Below are 25,616 nucleotides of genomic sequence, written 5' to 3'. Positions count from 1 at the left end.
GTTGCCCATTTTTTATTGGCATAGAGTTGTTTGTAGTAATTGCTCATGATCCTTTGTATTTCTGCAATGTCAGTTGTTACTTCTCCTTTTTCATTTCTAATTTTATTGATTTGAGTCTTCTCCCTTTTTTTCTTGTTGAGTCTGGCTAATGGTTTATCAATTTTGTTTATCTTCTCAATGAACCAGCTTTCAGTTTTATTGATCTTTGCTATTGTTTCCTTCATTTCTTTTTCATTTATTTCTGATCTGATCTTTATGATTTCTTTCCTTCTCCTGACTTTGGGTTTTCTTTTTGTTTATCTTTCTCTAATTGCTTTAGGTGTAAGCTTAGGTTGCTTCTTTGAGATGTTTCTTGTTTTTTGAGATAGATTTCATTGTTAAAAACTTCCCTCTTAGGGCTTCCCTGGTGGCGCAGTGGTTGGGAGTCTGCCTGCCGATGCAGGGGACACAGGTTCGTGCCCTGGTCCGGGAAGGTCCCACATGCCGCGGAGCAGCTAGGCCCATGAGCCATGGCCGCTGAGCCTGCGCGTCCGGAGCCTGTGCTCCACAACCGGAGAGGCCACTACAGTGAGAGGCCCGCAAAAAACTTCCCCCTTAGAACTGCTTTTGCTGCATCCCATAGGTTTTGGGTCGTCGAGTTTTCATTGTCATTCGTTTCTAGGTATTTTTTTATTTCCTCTTTGATTTCTTCTGTGATCTCTTGGTTATTTAGTAGTGTACTGTTTAGCGTCCATGTGTTTGTATTTTTTGCAGATTTTTTTTTTCCTGTAATTGATACCTAGTCTCATAGCACTGTGGTCGGAAAAGATACTTGATACGATTTCAATTTTCTTAAATTTACCAAGGCTTGATTTGTGACCCAAGATATGATCTATCCTGGAGAATGTTCTATGAGCCCTTAAGAAGAAAGTGTATTCTGTTGTTTTTGGGTGGAATAGCCTATAAATATCAATTAAGTCCAACTTGTTTAATGTGTCATTTAAAGCTTGTGTTTCCTTATTTATTTTCATTTTGGATGACCTGTCCATTGGGGAAAGTGGGGTGTTAAAGTCCCCTACTATGATTGTGTTACTGTCGATTTCCCCTTTTATGGCTGTTAGCATTTGCCTTATGTATTGAGGTGCTCCTATGTTGGGGGCATAAATATACACAATTGTCATATCTTCTTCTTGGATTGATCCCTTGATCGTTATATAGTGTCCTTCTTTGTCTCTTGTAATAGTCTTTATGTTAAAGTCTATTTTGTCTGATATGAGAATTGCTACTCCAACTTTCTTTTGATCTCCATTTGCATTGAATATCTTTTTCCATCCCCTCACTTTCAGTCTGTAAGTGTCCCTAGGTCTGAAGTGGGTCTCTGTAGACAGCATATATACAGGTCTTGTTTTCGTATCCATTCAGCCAGTCTATGTCTCTTGATTGGAGCATTTAATCCATTTACTTTTAAGCTAATATCGATATATATATTCCTATTACCATTTTCTTAATTGTTTGGGGTTTGTTATTGTAGGTCTTTCCTTCTCTTGTGTTTCCTACCTAGAGAAATTCCTTTAGCATTTGTTGTAAAGCTGGTTTGGTGGTGCTGAATTCTCTTAACTTTAGCTTGTCTGTAAAGGTTTTAATTTCTCCATCGAATGTGAATGAGATCCTTGATGGGGAGGGTAATCTTGGTTGTAGGTTTTTCCCTTTCATCACTTTAAATATGTCCTGCCACTCCCTTCTGGCTTGCAGAGTTTCTGCTGGAGGATAAGCTGTTAACCTTATGGGGATTCCGTCATATGTTATTTGCTGCTCTGAAGGATAAGCTGTTAACCTTATGGGGATTCCGTCATATGTTATTTGCTGCTTTTCCCTTGCTGCTTTTAATATTTTTTATTTGTATTTAATTTTTGATAGTTTGATTAATATGTGTCTTGGTGTGTTTCTCCTTGGATTTATCCTGTATAGGACTCTCTGTACTTCCTGGACTTGAATGACTATTTCCTTTCCCATGTTAGGGAAGTTTCAACTATAATCTCTTCAAATATTTTCTCAGACCCTTTTTCTCTTCTTATTCTGGGACCCTTAACATTTGAATGTTGGTGTGTTTAAGGTCGTCATATGTTATTTGCTGCTTTTCCCTTGCTGCTTTTAATATTTTTTATTTGTATTTAATTTTTGATAGTTTGATTAATATGTGTCTTGGTGTGTTTCTCCTTGGATTTATCCTGTATAGGACTCTCTGTACTTCCTGGACTTGAATGACTATTTCCTTTCCCATGTTAGGGAAGTTTCAACTATAATCTCTTCAAATATTTTCTCAGACCCTTTTTCTCTTCTTATTCTGGGACCCTTAACATTTGAATGTTGGTGTGTTTAAGGTTGTCCCAGAGGTCTCTGAGACTGTCCTCATTTCTTTTCATTCTTTTCTCTTTATTCTGCTCTGCGGTAGTTATTTCCACTATTTTATCTTCCAGGTTACTTATCTGTTCTTCTGCCTCAGTTATTCTGCTGTTGATCCCTTCTAGAGAAATTTTAATTTCATTTATTGTCTTGTTCCTCATTGCTTGTTTGCTCTTTAGTTCTTCTAGGTCCTTGTTAAATGTTTCTTGTATTTTCTCCATTCTGTTTCCAAACTTTTGGATCATCTTTACTATCATTACTGTGAATTCTTTTTCAGGTAGACTGTCTGTTTCCTCTTCATTTGTTTGGTCTGGTGGGTTTTTACCTTGCTCCTTCATCTGCTGCATATTTCTCTGTCTTCTCATTTTGTTTAACTTAATGTGTTTGGGGTCTCCTTTTCGCAAGCTGCAGGTTCGTAGTTCCCATTGTTTTTGGTGTCTGCTACCAGCGGGTGAGGTTGGTTCAATGGCTAGTGTAGGCTTCCTGGTGGCAGGGAGTGGTGCCTGTGTTCTTGTGGATGGGGCTGGATCTTATCTTTCTGGTGGGCAGGGCCGCCTCCAGTGATGTGTTTGGGGGTGTCTGTGAACTTATTATGATTTTAGGCAGCCTCTCTGCTAATGGGTGGGTTTGTGTTCCTGTCTTGCCAGTTGTTTGGCATGGGGTATCCAGCACTGGAGCTTGCTGGCCGTTGGGTGGAGCTGGGTCTTAATATTGAGACGGAGATCTCTGGGGGAGCTCTCACCAATTGATATTACATGGGGCCAGGAGGTCTCTGGTGCTCTAATGTCCTGAACTCGGCTCTCCCACCTCAGAGGCTCAGGCCTGACACCAGGCCGGAGCACCAAGACCCTGTCAGCCACATGGCTATGTCTGTTTTAAATGTCAAGCCTGCTTAGCAGTTGCCAGGAAGCCAATCTCCAATCATTAAGTGTCAGGAGATAAGCTTCCACATGGTGGTTAAGAGACCAAGGCTTTTTTCCATCTTGTGCTCCACCATTTCTCCAAGTCCTCTTCTGAATGGTTTGCAACTGGAGAAGTGTCACACAGCTCAAGGTCCCCATTTTTACAGAGCATTATACCCTCTCTTTTAGAGACCACAAACTGAGAGGTTTGAATGAGTTCTTCCTTTTAAGGAATTTACAATCTAACAAGGAAAACAAATTTACACACACTGTAAACCTGAGTCTGAGTCAGACATGATTTTTTTAAGACTTTGAGTCAAGTTTTCATTCACATTTTGTTTATATTCACAAACTTTCCCAAAATGAGCCTAATTCCAGGAGAAAAAAAGGATTCGGAAGTAATTAGCTGTGAGAGGTCTTTGTTTAATAAAAGCAAAGATTTAGTTGAATTGTAAAGTGAAATTGAAATGTGAAAGGTTTAGCTAAATTAATGAGGAAGCTATTTCTAATAGATGTCTTTATCAAGTTTTAAGTGTCCCTTAAGGCTGAGTAAGTGCCAAGGTGGAGGTTATGGGAGCTTTTTCTAAAATTTCAATCAACTTGTAGCAAGAAAAAAGTTCATTATTATGAGATTTTTAGACAAGAGAATAATCAAAGCCAAGCACACAGCACTGTGTCATAAGCAGTAAGTACTTAAAAATCATTTGCCGAACTAAGTTGAACTTTCACATATAGCTCAGTCTTTTACCCTAGAATTTGAGGAAGTTGAAACCCATCTTTGCACAAACTTGACCCTCTAGCAAAACCTGTGCAATTGTCTTGTCAAGAAGGAGTAAAGTGGGTAACAATTAGAAACACTGCTGGTTGGTTTACAGAACTTTTTTGGTAGGGATGGGCAGGTTTGTTTTTTCTTTTTTAATAACTGACTATATCAATTAAAATCAAAGTTTCCGTGCATTTTTCTTTGTAATGCTGCAAGAAATCAGAGAAAAAACAATGATAACCAATCTCTACAACTCCAAAGACTGTGAGCAGAGACAGTGGAGTTCCCATCACTTTAGAAAGGTGAACACCCCAACCCTAATCAGGTTATACACAACAGCCACAAGACAGGTTTTGCTCCATGACTCAAAGATACCACTCTCTTCAAAGTCTTCTGTGACCAAAATCTTAAGAATTATTTTTATTTAATGATTCCTTTATTCCTTTATGTCTTTGAAAAGTCCTGACTATTTGTACCTCAACACTAGTCTCAGATTTTATCTTTTCCATTTCCAAGTTATAACAACTAACATTTATTGACTGTCTACTATGTGCCAAGTACTTAGTTAAGCACTCTACATGACTCCTCTCATTTAATCCTCCCAACCACCCTATTAGGTGGGTTCTACTACAATAATGAAGCTGAAGGAGGGTCAAAGAGATTAAGCTACATGCCTGATATCACAGAGCTAATAAGTAGAGAATCGGGATTCCAACTCTGGTAGTCCAATTCTAGGGCCTACCCTTTTAAAGGCAGTGCTATATTACCTCCTAGACTTAGCACCTAATTCTGGAAACTTCTAGTCATTCTCTAATCCCAATTTACCTCCATTGTTTCACACAGCTATTAAGAAAATCTTAACTATTTTTTTTACCAATTACGTCCCTATTTAAGAAAAATACAATGCCTTTATATATCATATTAAACTGAATGCAGCTGCCATATCAAGCCTGGCTTCATTCAACCCATCAGATCCTCCCAAATTCAGAAGCACAGCATCTGGAATACAAAGACAACTTGCTGAACTGCTGTCAATGGAACATGTTGGTTTTTTTTTTTCCCCAGAAAGAAAATTCCCCTGATGATTATATTCATAGAAATACAGCCTCCAGAAAAATGGAGGTAAAACAGTCCACTATAGTGGACCACAGTGCCCCTAGTATTGTAACCAATGTTGTAGTCTAGGAACAACATTTTAAACGGAACACTGCCAAATCAGAACATACCACTTATTTGCTATGTGAATCTGAGCATGTTATTTAACCTGCCTGTCCCTCAATCTCCTCATCTGTGAAAACAAGGTAGATATCCGCCACTTCATAAACCTAGTGAGAATTATATTAGTTAATACATGTAAAGTGCTTAGAACAGTGTCTGGCACATGGTAAGCACTCAATAAATGTCAGGGGTCACTACTATGGTGGGAGTGTGGGAGGAGACATCCATATAACTCCCTTCAACTATGTCAAGAGTTGTCACATGAGTATTTCACTTACTCTTTCTAGCTCCTGAGGGAGAAATCGGACTGACTAGGAAATGCATCAGAGAAGAATTGGATTTGGGCTCAACATAAGAATTTTTCAAACAACAAAAGCAGCCTGAAAATGGAATTGGCTCCCTTGTAAGAAAGGGAGCTCCTTGCTGACTAGAGGCCACTATCCCCACATCTACAGAGGCTCCTACTCTAGTGCAGTTATGCACCTGACACCCTCCAAATGCTCACCTAAGACAGTCCATCAGATTCCTTCCCACCATGTACGGTACACGGTAGTTACTCGAGATATCCTGGATTGTCCTTGTTTGGGGTTTCTCTGTATTTCACATATGGTATGAATTTGCAAGTCAGGATGCAAAGTGTGGTTCATGCCTGTGAAACATAATTTTGAAGTTAACTGGTTCATACAGGTATTGGAATAGGACCTAGTAGCACATGAGCCATGTTCTCATCAGTTGCCCTAACCAGATCAAACAGTGGGAACCTAAAAACATATCAGAGTCATGTTTAACTCCCTCATATCACAAAACACTTTGATTCCTTCTCCAGTTAAGAATATATTCTGTGACTAACTATTTTAACCTTAACAAAACTTACAGTCTCTTTTTCTTCATTTTACTAATAAGAATCTCCTAAACTTTAAGCTGAGCACATAACTACCTAGATAGAGACTACATTTCCCAGCTGGGTATAGCTATATCGCTAACAGTCCAATGGGATAAAAGTAGAAGTGATATGTGCAACTTACAGATAACTTCCTTAAAAGCAAACTGCTTGCCCCCCACTTTCTTTTTCCCCCTTCCTATGGGACAGAAGGGGGATGTGGTTGTGGTCCAGTTTAATCATAGGGACAAAACAACATCCTAAAGGATGGTCAAAAGGAAGACAAAAGGAAACTATCCCTGAATTACTTTATGGATTAGAGCCACTTACCTGATTCAGAAGAAACAGCCTAGTTATGGAGTGTTACTTATTAGAGAAATAAACTTCTATCTTGTTCAAGAAAACATATGTTTCATAGAGCAACTTAGCTTCCCAATAAATGCAAGTATTTATAAATATGGAGAATGAACTCCCTCATTTCAAAGGCTCAGAGATTTGTATATAAATATTCTCAGCTAAATTCCTCTTTTAATAAAGACTTTTAACAGTGAAAGTTAAAATTCTGATGTAGGTCAAGCCAGCCATCTAAAGCAAACAATGCTTTTGTTTGTACCACCAATGATACACTTCTGGAAGATAGAAACAGAACAGTTTATGAAGGAAAACACCCAAATTATAAAAGAAGAAGAGTACTTGAAGAAAACTACAGAGACAGTCCTTCGAGGGTCATAGTACCAAGATCCTTATAGGAATAAGACAAAAAATCTACCTTAGTCATCTACTTGTCCTATAAAATGTTCAAGTCATTTTCAACTGTCAAAACTGAAACCATGGGGCTTCCCTGGTGGCGCAGTGGTTGAGAGTCCGCCTGCCGATGCAGGGGACACGGGTTCGTGCCCTGGTCCGGGAAGATCCCACATGCCGCGGAGCGGCTGGGCCCATGAGCCATGGCCGCTGAGCCTGCGCGTCTGGAGCCTGTGCTCCGCAACGGGAGAGGCCACAACAGTGAGAGGCCCGCGTACCGCAAAAATAAAATAAAATAAAATAAAAAATAAAAAAGTATATCATGTAAAAATGCAGATGCAGTTAGAAATGAAATGTTCACAAAATCCATAAACTAATTGTTTTTTATTAACACTACTATCAAAATCCTAAATCTTAATCCAGTGGACTGTTCATATTGGTAACAAATTATATTTGTATTTAAAGAATCTAATAAAATTCATCTGGCATGGGGAAAAAAATCATCACTACAACAATGACCTAGTTCTAAAACCAGGACATGATAGAATAATGGTCTCCAAAGATCTTTATGTCCTATTCCCCAGAACCGGTGAATATGTTAGGTTCCATGGCAAAAGGGGAATTAAGATTACAGATGGAATTAAGATTACTAATCAACCTACTTTAAAATAGGAAGATTATCTTGGATTATCTGGGTGAACCCAATGTAATCAAAAGAATCCTTAAATGTGGAAGAGGGAGACAGAGATTTAGAACGGGGCAGGGTAAAAACTAAAGGTTAAAGGTGGTGTGAGACAGAAAGACTCCACTGGCTGTTGCTGGACTTTGAAAACAGAAGGGGCCGTGATCCAAAGAATGCAGCAGATTCTAGAAGCTGAAAGGGGCAAGAAAAAGGATTTTCCCCTAGAACCTCCAAAAAGGAACACGGCCCTGCCAATACCTTGCTTTTAGCGAAGCGAGACCCATTTCAGACTACAGACCTCTAGAACTGTAACATAATAAATTTATGTTTGAAGACACTATGATAATTTGTCAAAGCAACAATAGAAAACTAACATTTAGGGTTTCTAAAATGTAGGTTTTGAAGAGTAAGAAACCTAAACCTGCAATCTAGAAGGTATGCCAAAACAATCCCCTCAAATCTACTGTTGTTTCTTAGATCCTTCTGACTTTTAACTGAAATATGTGCCCTGAGCACAGTAGATGTGGTGGTTGCTTTCACTGCAGAACAATGCAGGGTTGAACCACCTTAACTTAGTTTTAACACTGGCCCCGTGCAACCAGATCAACGTATTCTTAAATCATTGTTTGTTTTTTGGAAATTTGGGATACTGGGGGTTGCAGGTTTGAGGGGTAAAGAAAATAGGGAGGAAAAAATTCTGCCCTCCCCCACCCCTACCCTACCAAAGACACACAGACTTAATATATGTGAGACCTGGAACAAGTTTCTCTACCTCACAGAGCCTTGGCTTCCTTTTCTGTAAGGTTGAAATGATAACCATAGCTATGTCTTGCCAGACTCTTGTAAGAATTAAAAATAATGTAAGATCTTGACAATGTTCGTGCCTGTTATTATTCTATATCATGAAATTGTAAAAGAAGCCTCCATAACCTATCCATGGTGTCATAAACAATCTCTCTAGTGGCTCCCTGGAAGAATGGGAGTGATGGTGGACCATCTCTCCCATCCTTCTCCCATTCTTAGACGTGCTTGGTAAGTGAAGGGGTAGAATTAAAGAATGATCTCAAGCTCTCCAATTCTATAATAATGTAATTGGATAATTAAGCAGTCTTAAGTTGCTGGAGTACAAACAAGTGAGTTTTATATTTCCCACAACTGCTCCCTCCCAACTATGCCATCTCAGATCTCCCCTTGCCCCTGGGTACTCCAGTTACCACTAATAACTCAACTCACTCAGATTCCACAATGTTTCAGTCTCTTTCAGTTATCAGAAGGGTTCTTTCAAGTCCTTAAAAACTCTTTCCTATTCATTTTAAAACTTCAATCTCATGTTCAATTCAAGGTCCTCTTTCCATCCCATAGCCCCCAAAGCGAGCTAAAATGGTGGTGGTAGTTGCCGTGGCTGGGGGTAGGTCTAGTCTACCCGCCTCTCTCTTTCTCTTCCTCCCTACCCTTCCCTTCTAGGGTTGGGCTGGAGGAGGCATAGGAAAGGCCACAGTCTCCCCGTAGATGGCATCATAGGGATGTTGAAGGCCCCACGGGTTGGCTTTCTCTGCTCCTCAGGTTAACACTGAACTTACTGTTGGTTCTCTCTGTGAGGGAGGCATGCAAATGCTGACACTATGTGGAGTTGATGGTTCTCCATAGTGCCCTTCTTCCTGCACATTCATCATATTGGTTTTAGAGATCTGGCTTGGACACTGACCTCTTCATCCCACCACTTATCCAGCCCCTGCCCCAGCCTCTTGTTACTAGAGACCCTATGCTCAGATGGGTTCTTTGGGTGGGGCACAGCAAGATGCCTGGCCATCTTCCTCCACAATCAGGATGGCATCAGGGCTCTGACGGTCTGGTAATTCAGTATCTTCCAGAGAAGAGATGAGCATCAGTCCCAACTTACAGGGAGACTTGGTGGAGAGGGGAACTGTTCCATGCCACCACCATTACCTGCCCAGTCTTTACACATGATTCTCTTGAGTCCTTTCTCTCTCAACTTCAGAAAGGGTCATGAGATCTTCCACCCAAAATGAGGAAAGTGGAAGGAACAGGCTCTCTTCAGAAACCATAACCCCCTTCCAAGGTTACCTCCTCCCTCAAAGTCCTCCGCTTATTTAGCCTGGGGAAAAGGGGTGGAAAAGAGCAGTAGTAAAGGCTGCCTCTCCGCAAGACTGGAAATGGTGGCTGAACACAACAGTTCACGGTCCCCTGAGTTTGTGGAATCTTAGAGTCTTTTGTTTTAAGCTGTGATGGCTAATTCCAGCACTCACAACTACTTCCATCCTGTTACACCAACTTCTATGATATCTTGTTTACCAGAAGCCATTTCTCTGTATTGGTGACCCTGTCATGCTAAGGGTGCAACTATGAAGAATTTCCTTGGACTTTCTTAGGGCTAGGGCTAGAAAAACAGAAAAATAGACAAAACTTGTCTTTAATGCCATGCATTCCCACCAACAAACTAGACCAGTCCCTCTTAGATCCTTCCCAGGAATCTCTAGGCTCAAAGGGCCCTAAGCTGAGTGTTCACTATTAGGTGTGTTAAGGTGTGAGGTGTTAATTAGTTAAAAGACTCTCCAGAAGAACCAAAAAGCCATCAAAATCCCCAAAATTTGAATTCCCAAATGTACAGCTTCTGGCAGAATGATCCAGGTAGAGAGCTATTTGTTGAAGCATTACTTTGTCCATTTATAAACACGGTCCCATCCAATTCCATTCTCTTTAGCACACATTGATCCTCTTTCTCTTCTCCCCAAACCACAAAAATCTCAACTTCTGATCAAACTTTTCTGAGTTTGGCTAACATTTCTGAGTGTGGCTTGTCATAGCCCACTCAGTTACTTTCATAAAAAACATGTCTTGGGATAAAGACCATCATTCCAGCTGTAGGACATAAAGCTGGGGGAAAAAAGGTCACCTGCGGTTGAGGCTTCTGACTTCCAATGTGTCTAGCATTAAGTGTGTACACACATACATACCACTGCATTTATCACAAAACCAGGTTCCATACTAACTGAACATGAGAAGGTATTAGGAAAAATATTTCTTGTAACTATTTCTTGTAAATTTCAGATGTTTGGGGAAAGCTTTATTGTTTTTTCCCCCCAAAAAAATTCCACTTTAAGAGAATGTGACTAAACACCTTACTGTGCAAATGCTGCAACAGAAAAAAGAGAGAGAGAGAGAGACAAGAGAAAGAAAAAGCCAAAGTCCTATGTCCTTTCAATACTTTAATATAACGGCAGATAGGTAATTAAACCTGACATATGAGGAGTGTTTCAACAAGAGAGCTGACTGTGCCTTTAACACCTGGCCAGTCTCCAAGTGATGGGGACAAACCTCTGGGTACGATTTGGCCATCTGTATCTCTGCATAGCAGAATGGACTCACTACCATCAACACAATAAAGTAGCCACAAGCACAGTAATTTCATGACATACTCACATATTTAAATTTCCCTTTTATTTTTGGAATTTCCACCCCCCAAAAAAGGAATTAAATGATTAAATGATTAAACAGACTTTCAGTTTAATGGAATTCCTCAAATATTCCTCATATGTGTGATGAACTCACGTACCTCAAATGTAATTGGGAAGAAATATTAATAATATTAATAATAAAGCATCATATCCACTACCACTTATCAAAATTCCAACTTCCTTGGATTGGAAACTCAGATACTCCTTACTGATTTATTGATGCTGGAAGACAAAACTATCAAACTATAAAAACTATAAAATAAATCATATCAGTTTGCATTGATTAATTAGCCTGTGTAATTTACAGCAAAGTTGGATCATAAATTCTTGCTACATGGTAAAGATGCTAATTCTGATAAAAGAGTAAAAATGTACTAAGAGGAGTTCCAGTCATCTCAAGGGAAAGTGGCGTACGATATTATTGTAAAGTCATGGATATTTTACATGAAAGGTTAAGAAGCTAAAAAAACATAATCAAAGACTCCTTATCAGAGTTTCCCAAAGTTGTTTTCAGAATTGTTCCTTTTCTATTTGTCAGCTAAACTTAGTTTTTAAGGTAGCTATATAATGTCTTCTATTTCATGCATACTAGTTAAGGTTTAAATCAATATTATTTAAGAGGATGTACAGCACAAAGATTAAAAGCAACCTCTGGAGCTAGATCATTTGGGTCCATTTCCAGTCTCTGCATTTACTAGCTGTGTGACCTTAGGCAAGTCATATCTCTCCAACTGTAAAAAGGGAAATCACAATTAAAAATACGAAACTTATATGGTTATTGTGAGGATTGAATGAATTAATACACATTAATTGAACAATGCCAGACTCATAATACAACTTATATAAGCATTTGCTATTACTATAAGAAAATTTCTCAATCGGAAAATCTCTGCAAGATGTACTAGGTGTTTTATCTATTAGATTAAACATTAAAATAAAGCATTTAATTATTAATAACATATCTAAATATATAATATTTAATTATAGCATGGAATCAATAATTCCAAAGTATTTCAAAAGGGGAGTTCACTAAATGCTGAAGATGTCTTTGCATCTTGCGTGTCAGTCTCCAGGGGGAGCACAGGCTCTGCCAACCTTCATCCCCCACTTCTGCCCCTACTACCTCCTCCAAAAATTAGTCATGACAAATGGTTACAAGACTGCAAGTTCAAGGACATTGATAGACTCTGTTTTGTGGAGGTGAAGTTTTCAAAGGAGATAAAGGTCACAGTGCACATGGCATGGTATCCTCTTTCTCCCCTCACCCAACAACGTGCTGACCTGAAGGGGAGCAGAGCAAGGAAGTTTACATTCACTCTTCCCACACAGTTGCCCTTTTCCTGAGCCAGACCCTAACCCAGCCTGAGCCAAGGGAGGTTTGGAGGGGAAACACATTCTCCTCCTGCTGACTCCTTATTCTCTAGCCCGATGGGGTGAGCTCCTGAGCAGCCCACCCTCATCATCAGCTGTCAGATCTGAGATGGAAGATACGGGCTTTAAGAACACAGGGTACTTGGCCTGCTTTGGTTTGAAATCACTTGAGCCTTAGAGAAAAGTACCTACAACATGATCAGGTCCAGCTTTCTAGAGTTCTGCCTTGAAATCTTGGTCCCAGCTAACAGTAAAGGGGTTTCTTTGTTTGTTTGTTTTTTGACTCTTTTTTACTTCCTTGTGCATTTACCTTCCTCAACATCTCACAGGGAAGGTGTTCTGAATATAATCTATCATTTCTAACCATTACATGTACCATACAATGATACAAGTGTGCCTACTTATACATACTGCCTGAGCTTAGTCTAGTATAGATTTAGCACCTTTTAACAGGCTTTTGAACAAGTCAGTGTGAAAGAGTTAAGAAAGCAGATATTATCTTTCAAAGATTTTAAACTTTTGAATACAAAGTTGTGTGGTTGGGCTTCCCTAGTGGCGCAGTGGTTGAGAGTCCACCTGCCGATGCAGGGGACACGGGTTCGTGTCCCAGTCCGGGAAGATCCCACATGTCGCGGAGCGGCTGGGCCCGTGAGCCATGGCCGCTGAGCCTGCGCGTCCGGAGCCTGTGCTCCGCAATGGGAGAGGCCACAACAGTGAGAGGGCCGCGTACCGCAAAAAAAAAAAAAAAAAAAAAAGTTGTGTGGTTAAAGAAAAACACAATATCCTTGCCAGTAACAGGTATCATAAATTCACAAATACAAATTAAGAAATCTTTGGGAACTAAGCACACTTACTAAAATAGTTTAGTTGTTATGTTGTTTTGTTTTGGATGGATATATTGTTTTCAAAATTAACTTGCCTTTCTTCTTCCTGGAGTGATAATGGTAATATACATATGATTCTTTTCTACTCACAAAGTACAATCCTACTTATCTCAAAATAATGCTAGTTTAATTATTAATGAGGTAAGTTAAAATGGTACTGTTGAAAATAAACTAGATTATATGTCTCTTCAACACATCCACATAAAATGTTACAAATTAAACTAGAAATCAAATCCAATTTTAAATCCAAAGGACTATTCCAATACTTTGTCACACTATAATTTTGTTGCCATCTAATGTTAGCTGAAATACACAGCACATTGGCCAAGAATTAAAACAAAACAGAATGTTGTCATTATAGAACTTGACCATTCAGTTCTAATTGTTTTTATCAATTTAGTATACTCATTAATTATAATAAATTCTGTCTATCATAACCTTTATAGGAACTGGGATACAGAGATTAACTGGGGATGCAAAGATAAATAAGATTTGATAAAACTACAAATAAACCTTTTTTACATTATTAGAAAACATCAAAATATGAGATTTTGTAGAACTCACAGGTTCCACTGTAATAGGTTTACTGATTTATTACCTTAGATTTAGATTGGAAGTGTAATCAAATTATTCTCTCTCCCCATCTAATAAACAATGGTTCACTTACTAGTGTTGAGATCCCAATGGAAAACTCAAAAAGGAACTTTACTCCTGCCTCTTACTTCTGTTTAGTCATTTTCAGATGGATAATTTTTTTAATGTACAATCTTATACAGGTCTCAGTTTAGACATTGCTCCTGAAAATGGAATTATGTTTAATGCTCACAGTTATTAAAGCTGAGCAGTCACTGGGGGAGCAGGGAAGCCTGCTGCAATTCTTTCTTTGAACTACTCCCCAGCATGCTGCCTGACCAGTTGCTCCGGCATTACCTAGAAGCATTAATGGATTGTTTGTTCAGTAGCACCAAAGGTAAAGTCGGCTGTCCCTGATGTCTTCTCATAATACCCTGTGGTGCCTGAGGTGTTATTTGGTAATAAATGTTCAACTGACATTTTACTGTGCAAAATTTAATTGCCTTTTTTCTCTACTGTAAAAGGGGAAAGGCTGGGAAAACAACTCTTCAGTCTTAATTGCAATGTATGTTTGACCTCTCAGTGGCTATGCAATTAATGTCTACCTTTTAAACCTTAATATATTTTCCAAGAAGGAAAAAAATTCTTGTAAATTCTGATAGTAGTAGCAAGCACTAATCAACAGATACTTCTAAAATCTCTCATCAAAACATGACAAGGCTCTCTATCAAAATTTTATTCTGAATTCTCTTGAGAGATGCTATAAGAAATCACATCAGAAAGGCACCACAATGAGAAGCAACCACTTCTACGGTGAAATGTGACCATGTTTCTATGGCAATTTCAGGAAAAGTAAACACTCTGACTGAAGTTACTGGGATAATAAAACAAATCCACGCAAGAAATTCAACGCTATTTATGAATCATTCCTCAGGAGGAGCACCCACGACTGAAACAACCAAGGCACACTAACTGCACACAGTAAGGCTGGCCAGCCCCGCTGTACAATCAGGTTGTTTATCCAAAGTTCACCCATAAGTCGATTATTTGGAACTTTTAACACATATTTCTACAGGAAAAAGAGTCTATAAATTCTGATTAATTCCCACGCCAATCTACAGAAGCCTATTTAACTTATAATGTGTCTAAAATTTTTGAGTTATTTTTCAATCACACTTAATTCCCTTCACAACTGTCCCTATAAAAAATGTTTTCAGAGCTCCCACACAATATCCCCTATTTCATCACTCCTCTAGAATAATACATATTCCTATGCCCCATATATCAGTCTAAAAGAGAATACAATCCTTCACAAACGCAATTGTCTGCATGGGCGGGGGAGAAGTGGGCCGGATGTAAAAGAACAGGTGTACCTTTCGTATATTGACAACAAGTAGATCATCTGCCAAGCTGCTCTACCTTTTAAAATACAGTACAGGCCTAACAAAATGACCAAAGACAAAAGCAACAGCAATCCCTTTCTAGAGTCATCCATTTCCAGGTGTTCTGAATTGGAGAGGTGGAGCTGAGACAAGATAGTTTACCCACAAGCCTGGGAGCCGAAGAATATGCCACTTTCTTAGATGTTCATGTTGTTTCTAACCTAAAAAAGTATTCACGGATTATGGGCTTTCTGCATCTGATAATCAGCATGAGACCACAAGTTCTCATGTTAAGCAGACATGGGTATGAATCCTGACTCCACATTGTATCAGTAGCTGTCCATGCCTCCCTTCTCTACTTTAGAGAGTTTGCTATGAGGATTGATTATAATGTATGAAAGCTCCTAGTTTAGTACTTGACTCATAGTAGGCAGCCCTTCATAAAAGTGAATAAAATTTCCCTTGCCCCTTTGAGGAGAGCCATAATTTTTATATGGGTCAACAGGTACCCAAGGTGCATTTTTGAAGCTGCAGCTCAGAAACTCACTACACCAGCCCCACAATGAACATGACAGAATGAGACTGGCCATGATATAAAATAAGAGACATGAACAACATGGAAGTCACTACTCTAGCTGCTTCAGTGCACATCTCAGCACCTCATTTCCAACTCCTATCTTCATCCCACACACCTATGTCCATGGGATCCAAGTGATAATTTCTTCTCAAGAATTCATACTGAAGTAGAATCAAAAGGAAATCGAAAAAAGTAGAACTCTTCAATACGTTACATATAGTGGGAGACAAATCAACTGCTTCCTTTTTTTTCTGGTCGCACAGTCTGTGGGATCTCAGTTCCCCAGCCAGGGATCATACCCGCACCCCCTGCATTGGAGGCGCAGCGTCTTAACCACTGGACGGCCAGGGGAGTCCCACAACTGCTCTTTTATATCTCAATTCCTGCCATCTGGCATAAGGAATAAGCTACACTGCTTTCTGTTTCCAAAAATTTCTATTATAGAGTTTTAGAGCTGTAAACTATAATCTAATACGTTAAATATTTTAATTGTATAAATTTGATATCAAGTACCAGATAGTTAAATGGTCTAATTCCTTAAGTAGAAATATAATTGAATGTACAATAGTACATAATTTTTAGATATTATCAACCTTGCATGTAACTAACTTGTCATGAAGAAGCAATTTTAAACCACAAGTCATGAAGAAGCAATTAAGATGGAGTCTATTGCAATATTGTGGTACATAACAATGCACTTACCAAAAAACATGCAACATTTATCAACATCAATGCTGTCCTAAAACTCACACAGAAAAACACAGGGAAAAAATGGACAGGTTAAAGAGAACCTAGTTTAATTCTCACATTAAATTTTTTAAAACTTAGGACTGGGCATATAAGGGAAGAAACATAATTATAATAGAAAGAAGACTTTCCAAAGATGTGTAAAGATAAATGCTATTGTTTTCATCAACTCAGAATGAAATTGTTTTCTCAACTAAACACATATTTTCACAAATTAGGGAGGGCAAATTTACTGAAAACATTCCTTTTATTAATATACAAGACAGTCTGTTTTCTGGCATGATAGAGGAATGTACTATTCTGATTTATCTAATATCCATGTTCATAGAGAATTAGCAGTCAAATAATTAGACTAGAAACAATACCTAAATTTAGCTGAAAATAATTTGATATTTGATGATTCACAATCTTTCAGTGGCTCAGAACTATGATCATGAATATCAATTATCCCTGTACTAAGGCTATTTGCAACAGCATTTAATAGTTTGATTAATATAAAGTGTACTAAAGCCTTTCTTTTTGTGTATGTTTCAGTGCCAAATAAAAAGAACTCTTGGCAAAACTATGAAGAATGCAATCTTTTCTCAATACAGAACATGTGCTACTTATTTCTTATATGATCTAGACCTTTTTTAGAAATTCTCATTTTTACTATGCTAAAGTGAACAAACCATGGGGCAGCAGATTCAAGATGTCAACAGAAAGGTCCTTGATCTCAGAGAGGGAGTGGCACAGAGTCCACCAACTGCCTCTTTCCCCACTGTAAGATAATGAAGGCTCTGGGAAGAGACCCCAAGGACCTCTACCCACCAATGACCTACCAGGTTATCCTTGAAGATTAACAGACCCACCACAATGACCTTAGACAACCCTCTAGACATCAAAATGTTTGGAGCAAATCTGAAGATATGAGGCCTGTAAACTCTAGCAAAACTTTATTACATAAATCAGCAGCATCAGTAGTTCACCACAGATAAGTACAGACACATATGCTTATATATACATGGAATATTACTGGAAGGATACACAAGAAAGTGTTAACAGCTATGGGGGTGGACCATGTAAGTGGGAATGTGGAGTGGCTGGGAGTTTTCCCTTCAAACTCCTTTGCAACATTTGTTTTTATCATATGCATATATTACTTTTTCAATAAGAACTAGTTTAAGATAATAATAATAATTCACTTCTTTTTCTGGTATCTTTAATTTTAAAGGTCATTTATTAAAAGTTTATTTTACTATTAAATAGGGAAAGAATCAAGCTGCTACTCTGTTGCCTCCCTCCTTTTTTGTCACAAAAAGAAACTTCAAAACAACAGAGGCACCATTACTCAGCAAGGACTCTTCTGAGAATATCAACCAGCACAGAACTAAAATTTAAAAATTGCAAACTTAGCTGCAAGAATTTGTATATTCCTTACGCTCTGTTACTTTCATTTTTTACAACACAACAAAAAAGCCCACTGCTTTTTATGATGGTATATTTTAAACTATCTTGAGGCTCTTGTTTTCACACAACACGTGTAGTGTCTATATCTTAGATTCCAAAATGTGTGCTATCTAATTGTGATGGTATTTTAAGATTCAAAACAATATGCTTTCTGACCTGTGGGTTAAAAGGAAAAAAAGTGATCATTTCCTTTTTATCCAAATTCACACCCAGAATAGAACACTTCTTTTCACATAATCTAAAAGTCACAAAATAACAGAAACTACTACAAGTCATTTGTAACTACCACCCACTCTTCTTTTAATATAGAAATCTCCCTGTTTGGCTTTAAACTTCCATGTGTCAGTACTGGGGAAAAGCCTAGACTATACTTGGAGCTGGCTGGATGGACTAGGGGAGCAGTCTACCCACACCGGCACTTGGAGCTCCAGTTTAGAGCTTGAGAAAGAGACACGTATTATGTGGTTGTATACACAGCTTAAACCTGAGCAAGGGTTTTTAATGTATTAACACAAGTACATTGAATAGTAAGTAGTTCCAAGTCCATCCTTCATTATCATCTTTGGCTTACTTTTACATGGAAGTAGTTTCAGACTGACTGTTCTACCAAGATCGGTTTTAACGTCATGTACCGAAGACTACCCACGTGCATTTACGCTAAAAGGCCCTTTTCCAAAGCCTGTGGAAGGCTTCTGACTTCCAGGGGACCTTATCCCGATGTCATGCAACCAAGATGAAACCTCAAACAGGAAACAAGCCCCGAGTGGAAGGAAGATGGATGGAGAGAAACCCTGACTGGTAGTTGAGGGGTCGAGAAGCGCTTTCCCTGGATGTGGTGGTAACCACAAGGACCCGGGGTGCTGCTTGGTGGATTGGCTGCTTTTCGGTTGCGCCCTCTGCAGCGCGGAAACTCTGGGCTCCACCATCGCTCTTTACTTTGCTGCAGGGGCTACTGAAAACTCTGCCTGCCTACGGGGAAAGCCCACGCTTCGTGGGATCTCAGGACAGTTTGAGTCTCGAAGGTTTGGGTTGTTTTGTTTTGTTTTGTTTTGCTTCACTTGAGGGTAAACTGTGCATTTCCTTTACTGTGCGGCAAAAGCTAACTTCTCGTTGGAGAGCAGTGCACAACCATCCCGCGGGTCTGCATTTATAATGAGTCCTCCCTTCCTCCGTATATCAACTGCTTAGCGAAACTTTCAGAGAAGATGAGGAAAAGCATCCATCAAAACGCAAAGACGCAGAGCGGAACTTTTCCTCCTCTGTCAAGAAAAAAAAAGTCACTTCTGCTTCTCACAGCCAAGAACTGAGTCTGGGAACCTCCGGACAAGGAAGGAAGGTTCGGTAATGAAGGAGATGGGAGAAAACAATGCTAAGCCTGCGTGGCCTCCGGACACCATACATCCTGCCCCGGACCGTGACCCATCCACGGTCCACCATCCACACCCACGCTCCCGGGGCCGCGCGGCCTCACTTACCTTGATGATGCTGCTGCGCCGGGGGGTCGCCCGCGCAGCCTCCAGGAGGCCGGCCTCGCCGTCCGCCGGGGCCCCTGCAGCGCTGGGCAGCGCGACCCCGCTGCGACGGTCCCTCCACTGGCCCCCAGGGGCCGCCGCCACGCCGTCCCCGGAGGCGGCGTCCGGGCCCACTCGGGGGTCGTCTTCGCTCCCGGCCGCGTCTGTCGGCGCTGGACCCTCCCTGCTGGCTGCGCCCTCGGCCATAGCCGAGCGCGTTTCGGGCTCCCCGGGGGGAGGCGGCACGCCCGGCAGCGGAGTCCAGCCGCTGGGCACGGGTGCGCTCATGCACCGGGAGGCGACCGCGCCAGACTTTGTTTCACCGCCCGGTGGCGGCGGCGGTGGCGGCAACTTTCTGGAGAGGAGACATCGCTCGACTACAGACGTCCGCGGGCTTTGATCCAGGAGGCCGGCAGTCCTTGGGGGGACCGCGGCGGGAGTGAGGAGATGTGAGCGGGAGGGAGAAGGAGAGGCGAAAAGGAGAGGGAGGTGTCCGAAATGTGATGCAAACGCCCGCTCTGCGCCAGACAAAAGGCACCGGGCGCCTGGCCGGGCTGCCGCCGAGGCCGGGACGCGCGCGGCCTGAGAGGGGCTGGAGCCCGGAGACCGCTGCCCGGCGCACCAGCCACCTGCACGCGGACGGCGGCGCAGTGGCCCCAGGAAGTGCGGCGGCTGAGGCGGTGGCGGCGGCGGCGGCGGCGGCGGTGGCGGCGGCGGCGGCGACCTCCACTCCGCTCTGTTGTGACAGGGAGGGAAGGACTTGTTTTGACAGCCTGTGGGGATTGGCAGGCGTCTGGGCCTCTTAGGAGCTTAGCCTCGCCGAGGGGGGGGTCGGCCCGACCAATCCCCACTAGGGAGGGGTGTGCCCGAGTGCGAAGAATGGAATCTCTAACCGGGAGCCGACGCAGACGGGGTTGTGTACTCGAGTGGGGTGTGAGAGCGCGCGTGTGCGCACCCGGAGGCGCTCCGTGTGTATTTTGGGAAGTTTAGATGTTCGAAACGAACCTGAAGATGCAACAAAATCCGGGGATGAGACAGAGGCGGGGGAAAGGAAACCTTCGTTTGCAAAGCAAAGCAATTTGGAGGAAATGGGGTGTTGAGTATTAAGGTCAAAGCCTTTGGGCTGACGCGGAGTGCAGCTTCGCACCATCAGGGGTTAATTGCAAGCTCTCACCTTTAGAAGTCAAGTCCATGCAGAGATAAACTAGGGTTTACTGGGACCCAGTTGTTGGATAATTTGCTTCAGTTTCCGTGTAAACGTCTTCAGTTCACTCTGCAATGTGAATAAATATGACAAGGAAATGGAATCAGATGAAAGAGGTGAGGGTAATAGGAAGCCAAACCAACTAAATCCTCTGGAGAGTGACTCGTCACAAAGCGTAGATATGATACATGTTGGCTAAGCACAAGGTGAGGTAGGGGATTTAATCTCTATCCTAAAACATCCCTATTTGATAATGAATGGTTCAACCTCCTTTCTCTAGATAATCCTATATAACCATATTTTGCTCATTTCCAGCAAGTTAGCAAGAGGAGAGATATCCTTGAATGATGCATTAAGGCAGTGAAATTAACCACAGAATGTTCAGATAGGTGAAAAAAGGATGGCTCTGAGGTTCCCTGAAGATTTGACATTTTAATTTAAAGGCTTTGTAATATTAGAATCTCTGTTAAACCTTATTTATAACATTAAATTATATTTTAATTATTAATAATTTTATAATTTGAGATGTTACTTGTTCCTTTGACTAAGAACATGAGAAATTCTTCAGCCTTTTAGACCCAGAATTTGTTAGAATGTCAGAATTTTAGAGATGCAAGGGGATTTAGGGATCATCTAGTGCAACCCTTTTATTTTACAGATGAGAAGAAGGCCCACAGAGCTTTAGTTTCTTGTCCACTAGTTAGTGCAAGAGGTGAAATTAGAATCTGCCACTTAACTCCTCCGGTAATCTCTTCACTACTTTATCTGGCTCCTCTGGGGCAGCAAGCAGCCAGAACTCGATGAGGCCCTTGGGAGTTTTCAGACTTGACATTTACCAACTTTTAGGGAAGACTGAGAAGGCTTGATTTTACCTTTTCTTTAAATATAAATGCAGCCTGGTAATGAATGTACCAGATTAGCAATCTCTGGTTTTAGAACCAACACCACCCTCTAGTGAGATTCTGAGAACTGCGCTTTTTCCTTTCTTTCTCATATGTAAAAGACAGGAGAGGAAACTCAGTTTCCTTTCAACTGATCTGCCCTTATAACCCACAGACAAGAGGAAGGAAGTAGAAGGTCACCCAGACTTAAAACAACCATACATGTCCTTCATCTTCATCAGAAATATTTTTGCTTGCTATACTCACAAATATAACCTATTTTAACCTATCACTTTTTTTCTTTGGTATTCAAGTATTACTATGTTTTATTTCTGTCTTCTACAGTTGCTTTCAGAGCTTTATTTTTCTGTGTTACTCTCATAAAAATTCCATTCTTGGGTTGCCCTCTGAGAAATGTAAAACTGTGGTTATCTCACTCAATATCTTGTTCTATATTAATATCATTTAAAGGGATTTCCCATGTAAATGGTTTGTGCATACCATCCTGATATTATTTTTTAATATTAAAATTAGTGTCACCTTATAACATTTACAGTCAGTGATCTTCAAAAAAATAAACCAGAAAGTATAGCATGCATTGTACAAAATTTTTTGTGTGTTTCAACTAGATGATGACCAAATGAAATCTTCTCTTATCTCTTTTCTCCCTTAGCAGCCTTCTCTCTCACCCTCATGTGAAGGCAAACACACACACACACACACACACACACACACACACACACACACGCATCTTTGCTCTGAGCATCTGTTCAGACTGTTGTCTAATCCATTCTGCCTTGAGAATATAGTTGGACCCTGATCTATCAAGTCTTTCATACTGTTGTCCTCTAGCATAAGCTCAGAAGGCTTCTCCCGATATTCATGTTTGCAATTTAAAAAAAAAGAACCCTCCATTGAACCTGCTCCTACCCATACACAGATTCTACTCTGTGGCCCCACTCCCAAGACTGAGAGAAAGGTGTAGCCAGACTCGGTCGGATCAGCAGCCATATAAATATTCCTACCCTCCATTAAAAAAAAACCCTTTCCAAGTTACTATGACCCACAACTCCTGTCTCCCAATCATTCACCAAGTAATGTGACAACCACTTCATGGGCAAATTGGAAGTTGGACGAATGGGAGGGAGAGGGGGAAGGGATGTGAGTAAGAATCATAAATTGTCAATTCAAATGTCACCACCTCAGAGAGGTCTTCTCTGACCACAGATCTCAAGTTGCCCCTTCAACCTCACACACATACCATGTTACTAATATTATTGTGTTTTGTTTTCTCATAGGATTTTATCACTGTAAATAAACTGTCCTGTCCATGGAATTGTTTACTTATATAGTCTTTCACGCTGACCTCCTGTCTCTGCCCCACTGAAATGGAGAATGTAATCTCCATGTACATAAAAAACTTGTCTATTTTGTTCAGTGCTGTACCTCCAGCTCCCAGACCATGCCTGGCAGAGTAGGTGCTCAATAAATATTTTTGGACAGAATCTTTACCTTTGCAGTCCTCTAACTGAATAAAACAACCACTTCTGATAAAGAAAAATGGCTCTGTCACTGAGGACTTCTTATTGTCACGGATCCTGGAATTCCATCCTAGGGCAAAACTCAGAGCAGACCCAAAGCAAGTAGTTGCAAAATTAGAAGTATTCTTATAAATTGGAGTAACATGAAATCTAGAATTGGACTGAAAAACAACTGATGGGAACCTAGCCAGCTGCAGCAAACCTGAAAATACCTAGCCCAGAATTGAAGACCTGGTATGTCAATGTAGTCCTTCCAGCTCAGATTAGTCACTTCAGAACCCTGGGCCTAAGAAAAATCCAGTGAGAATAGTAAGACTTTCCATACATTACCAGGAAATCACAGTTGGGAAGAGAACTTATCACTGCTTTCTATGTACCAGATAATCCTCTATGAAGAATTCTGATCTATACTTTACAGATAAGGAAACATAGGATCAAAATGGTCAATTCACTTGCTCAAGTGATAAAACCAGGATTTGAGTCCCAGACAATGACTTTGAAGCTTGTGGCCCTTTCTACTACACAAGGCTCTCATAGGGTACAAGTCCCGCGATGGCCCTGGAGACTTCACTTATTCCGAAGAACCACTCCTTCAAATCTGGGACCACTCACATTAGGCACAACTACCTCTTCTCTTAACACCAGCATTACCTCTATTTCATCATGATGGAGTATAAGGCTGATAGATTTATCAGTGTGTGAGGAAACACATTTATCCTGTGATCCACATATATGTAAGAAAGAATATTTTGATATTAAGAGCCAGTTCAAAGATGCATTTAATGTGAGTACAGCATTTTCAAATAAGCCACATATATCTTATATTCAGTCAAAGAGCTCCCCAATACACATTGTAGTCATTTTGATTTGCTAGTTCAAGAAAAAGCAATTTTCAGGGTAATTTATAGTATAAATATTATAGAAGAGCAAATATATGCTAAGTCAATGAAAAATAAGCAAAACTTAATACAACCTCTTAAAATTCAAGATTCCCTTTTCTTGACAGGTATTCCTTCATCCCTTCTATTTCAGTAACTAAAACATAAAAATCAACTACTTTCATTTCTAAGTAGAAGGACACTCCACTTCTTGATAACAGTCCTACAAAAATGAGAAGTTACAGGGAATTCCCTGGTAGCTTACTGTTTAGGATTCCGGGCTTTCACTGCTGTGGCCCAGATTCAATCCCTGGTTAGGGAACTGAGATCCCACAAGCCACGCAGCACAGCCAAAAAAAAAAAAAAAAAATGAGAAGCTATTAATTGTTTAGGATAGATCTAGGTTCACCAGTTTAATAAATCTTCCAAGTACTGAAAGACAATAAATATTTAAGAAATCTCTAATTACAGACAATGTTCTTCAATGTCTGATGGCTGCTGCAAACCTGTACTACCTGCATGAGAACAGAATGCCCAGGTGTTTGTCCATTAACACTGCCCCTCAGGAATCACCCCACATAGACCCTGAGGCTAAAATATACTATCAGGAGCCCCAGGCCAATTGTCTGGGAACAGTCTGTATGTTCAGGGCAAAGGTCTTTTAAAAATAGACAGTCAGTGTTGATTTATTTTCTATGTGTTAATTTAATTTACTTTGACACAGATCCTGGAGTTGGAGCTCAGGTCACGGTTAAGTTCCCTACTGATGCAGAAGCCACAAAGGCATTTATGAAAAGTACCACTGGAATGGCACTAATGATACCCCCATGAAAACTTGTTTCTCTTCTTTATTTATTTTATTTAACAACTTGAGTTGTTTCCAGGTATGGTTTTGTAATATAAACCTCTTCAAATCAAACATACACCCAATGCCTGACACTTTCGATACAGGAGTGAATATGGGTTAGGTCTCTCCTCCTCCTCTTCCCCCACCCCAGGTACAAACCCCAAATCTAATTCATCCGCATGTGATGGGGATTCTTCCTCCAATTTTGCCAAGACATTAAGTTCATTAATGCTTGTCAGTATCACAGTACCCATTGGAAGAAAATATAGAGTCATATTTCTTTCTCTAATGCACTCCTTTCCTTTCATCATGATGTATTACTTTTTTTTTTTAATTTATTTATTTTTTTACTTCTGGCTGTGTTGGGTCTGTTGCTGTGTGCAGGGTTTCTCTAGTTGTGGCGAGCAGGGCTACTCTTTGTTGCGGTGCACAGGCTTCTCATTGCAGTGGCTTCTCTTATTGCGGAGCACAGGTTCTAGGCACACAGGCTTCAGTAGTTGCGGCGCGTGGGCTCAGTAGTTGTGGTGCATGGGCTTAGTTGCTCCGCAGCATGTGGAATCTTCCCGGACCAGAGCTCGAACCCATGTCCCCTGCATTGGCAGGCGGATTCTTTTATTTTTATTTTTTATTTATTTTATTTTCAGCTGCATTGGGTCTTCGTTGCTGCTCGCGGGCTTTTCTCTGGTTGCGGAGAGCAGGGGCTATTCTTCGTTGCGGTGCACAG

General features: G+C 40.5%; 2 protein-coding genes across 4 annotated transcripts in view; both read right to left on the bottom strand.

Moving 5' to 3' along the window:
- PLCL1 (phospholipase C like 1 (inactive)) overlaps window positions 1–19,796 on the bottom strand; it is a 370,265-nt gene extending 350,469 nt beyond the window's left edge. The window contains exon 1 of the mRNA XM_024124454.3: window positions 19,506–19,796. Within this exon, the coding sequence (XP_023980222.2) occupies window positions 19,506–19,748 (243 nt within the window). The 5' untranslated portion in view covers window positions 19,749–19,796. The remainder of the gene's footprint in view (window positions 1–19,505) is intronic.
- A 647-nt stretch (window positions 19,797–20,443) lies between these two features.
- Window positions 20,444–25,616, bottom strand: part of MARS2 (methionyl-tRNA synthetase 2, mitochondrial) — a 129,925-nt gene continuing 124,752 nt past the window's right edge. For all 3 annotated transcript variants that reach the window (XR_003677276.2, XR_003677275.2, XR_003677280.2), the window contains 2 exons: window positions 20,716–20,814; window positions 20,444–20,546 (listed from right to left, as the gene is read on the bottom strand). The gene's annotated coding sequence lies outside the window, so the exon portion shown is untranslated. The remainder of the gene's footprint in view (window positions 20,547–20,715; window positions 20,815–25,616) is intronic.

This window comes from Physeter macrocephalus, chromosome 2 (genome assembly GCF_002837175.3).
Source record: "Physeter macrocephalus isolate SW-GA chromosome 2, ASM283717v5, whole genome shotgun sequence".
In the NCBI taxonomy this organism is placed as follows: domain Eukaryota; kingdom Metazoa; phylum Chordata; class Mammalia; order Artiodactyla; family Physeteridae; genus Physeter; species Physeter macrocephalus.
This window is presented reverse-complemented; position numbering and strand designations above follow the sequence as displayed.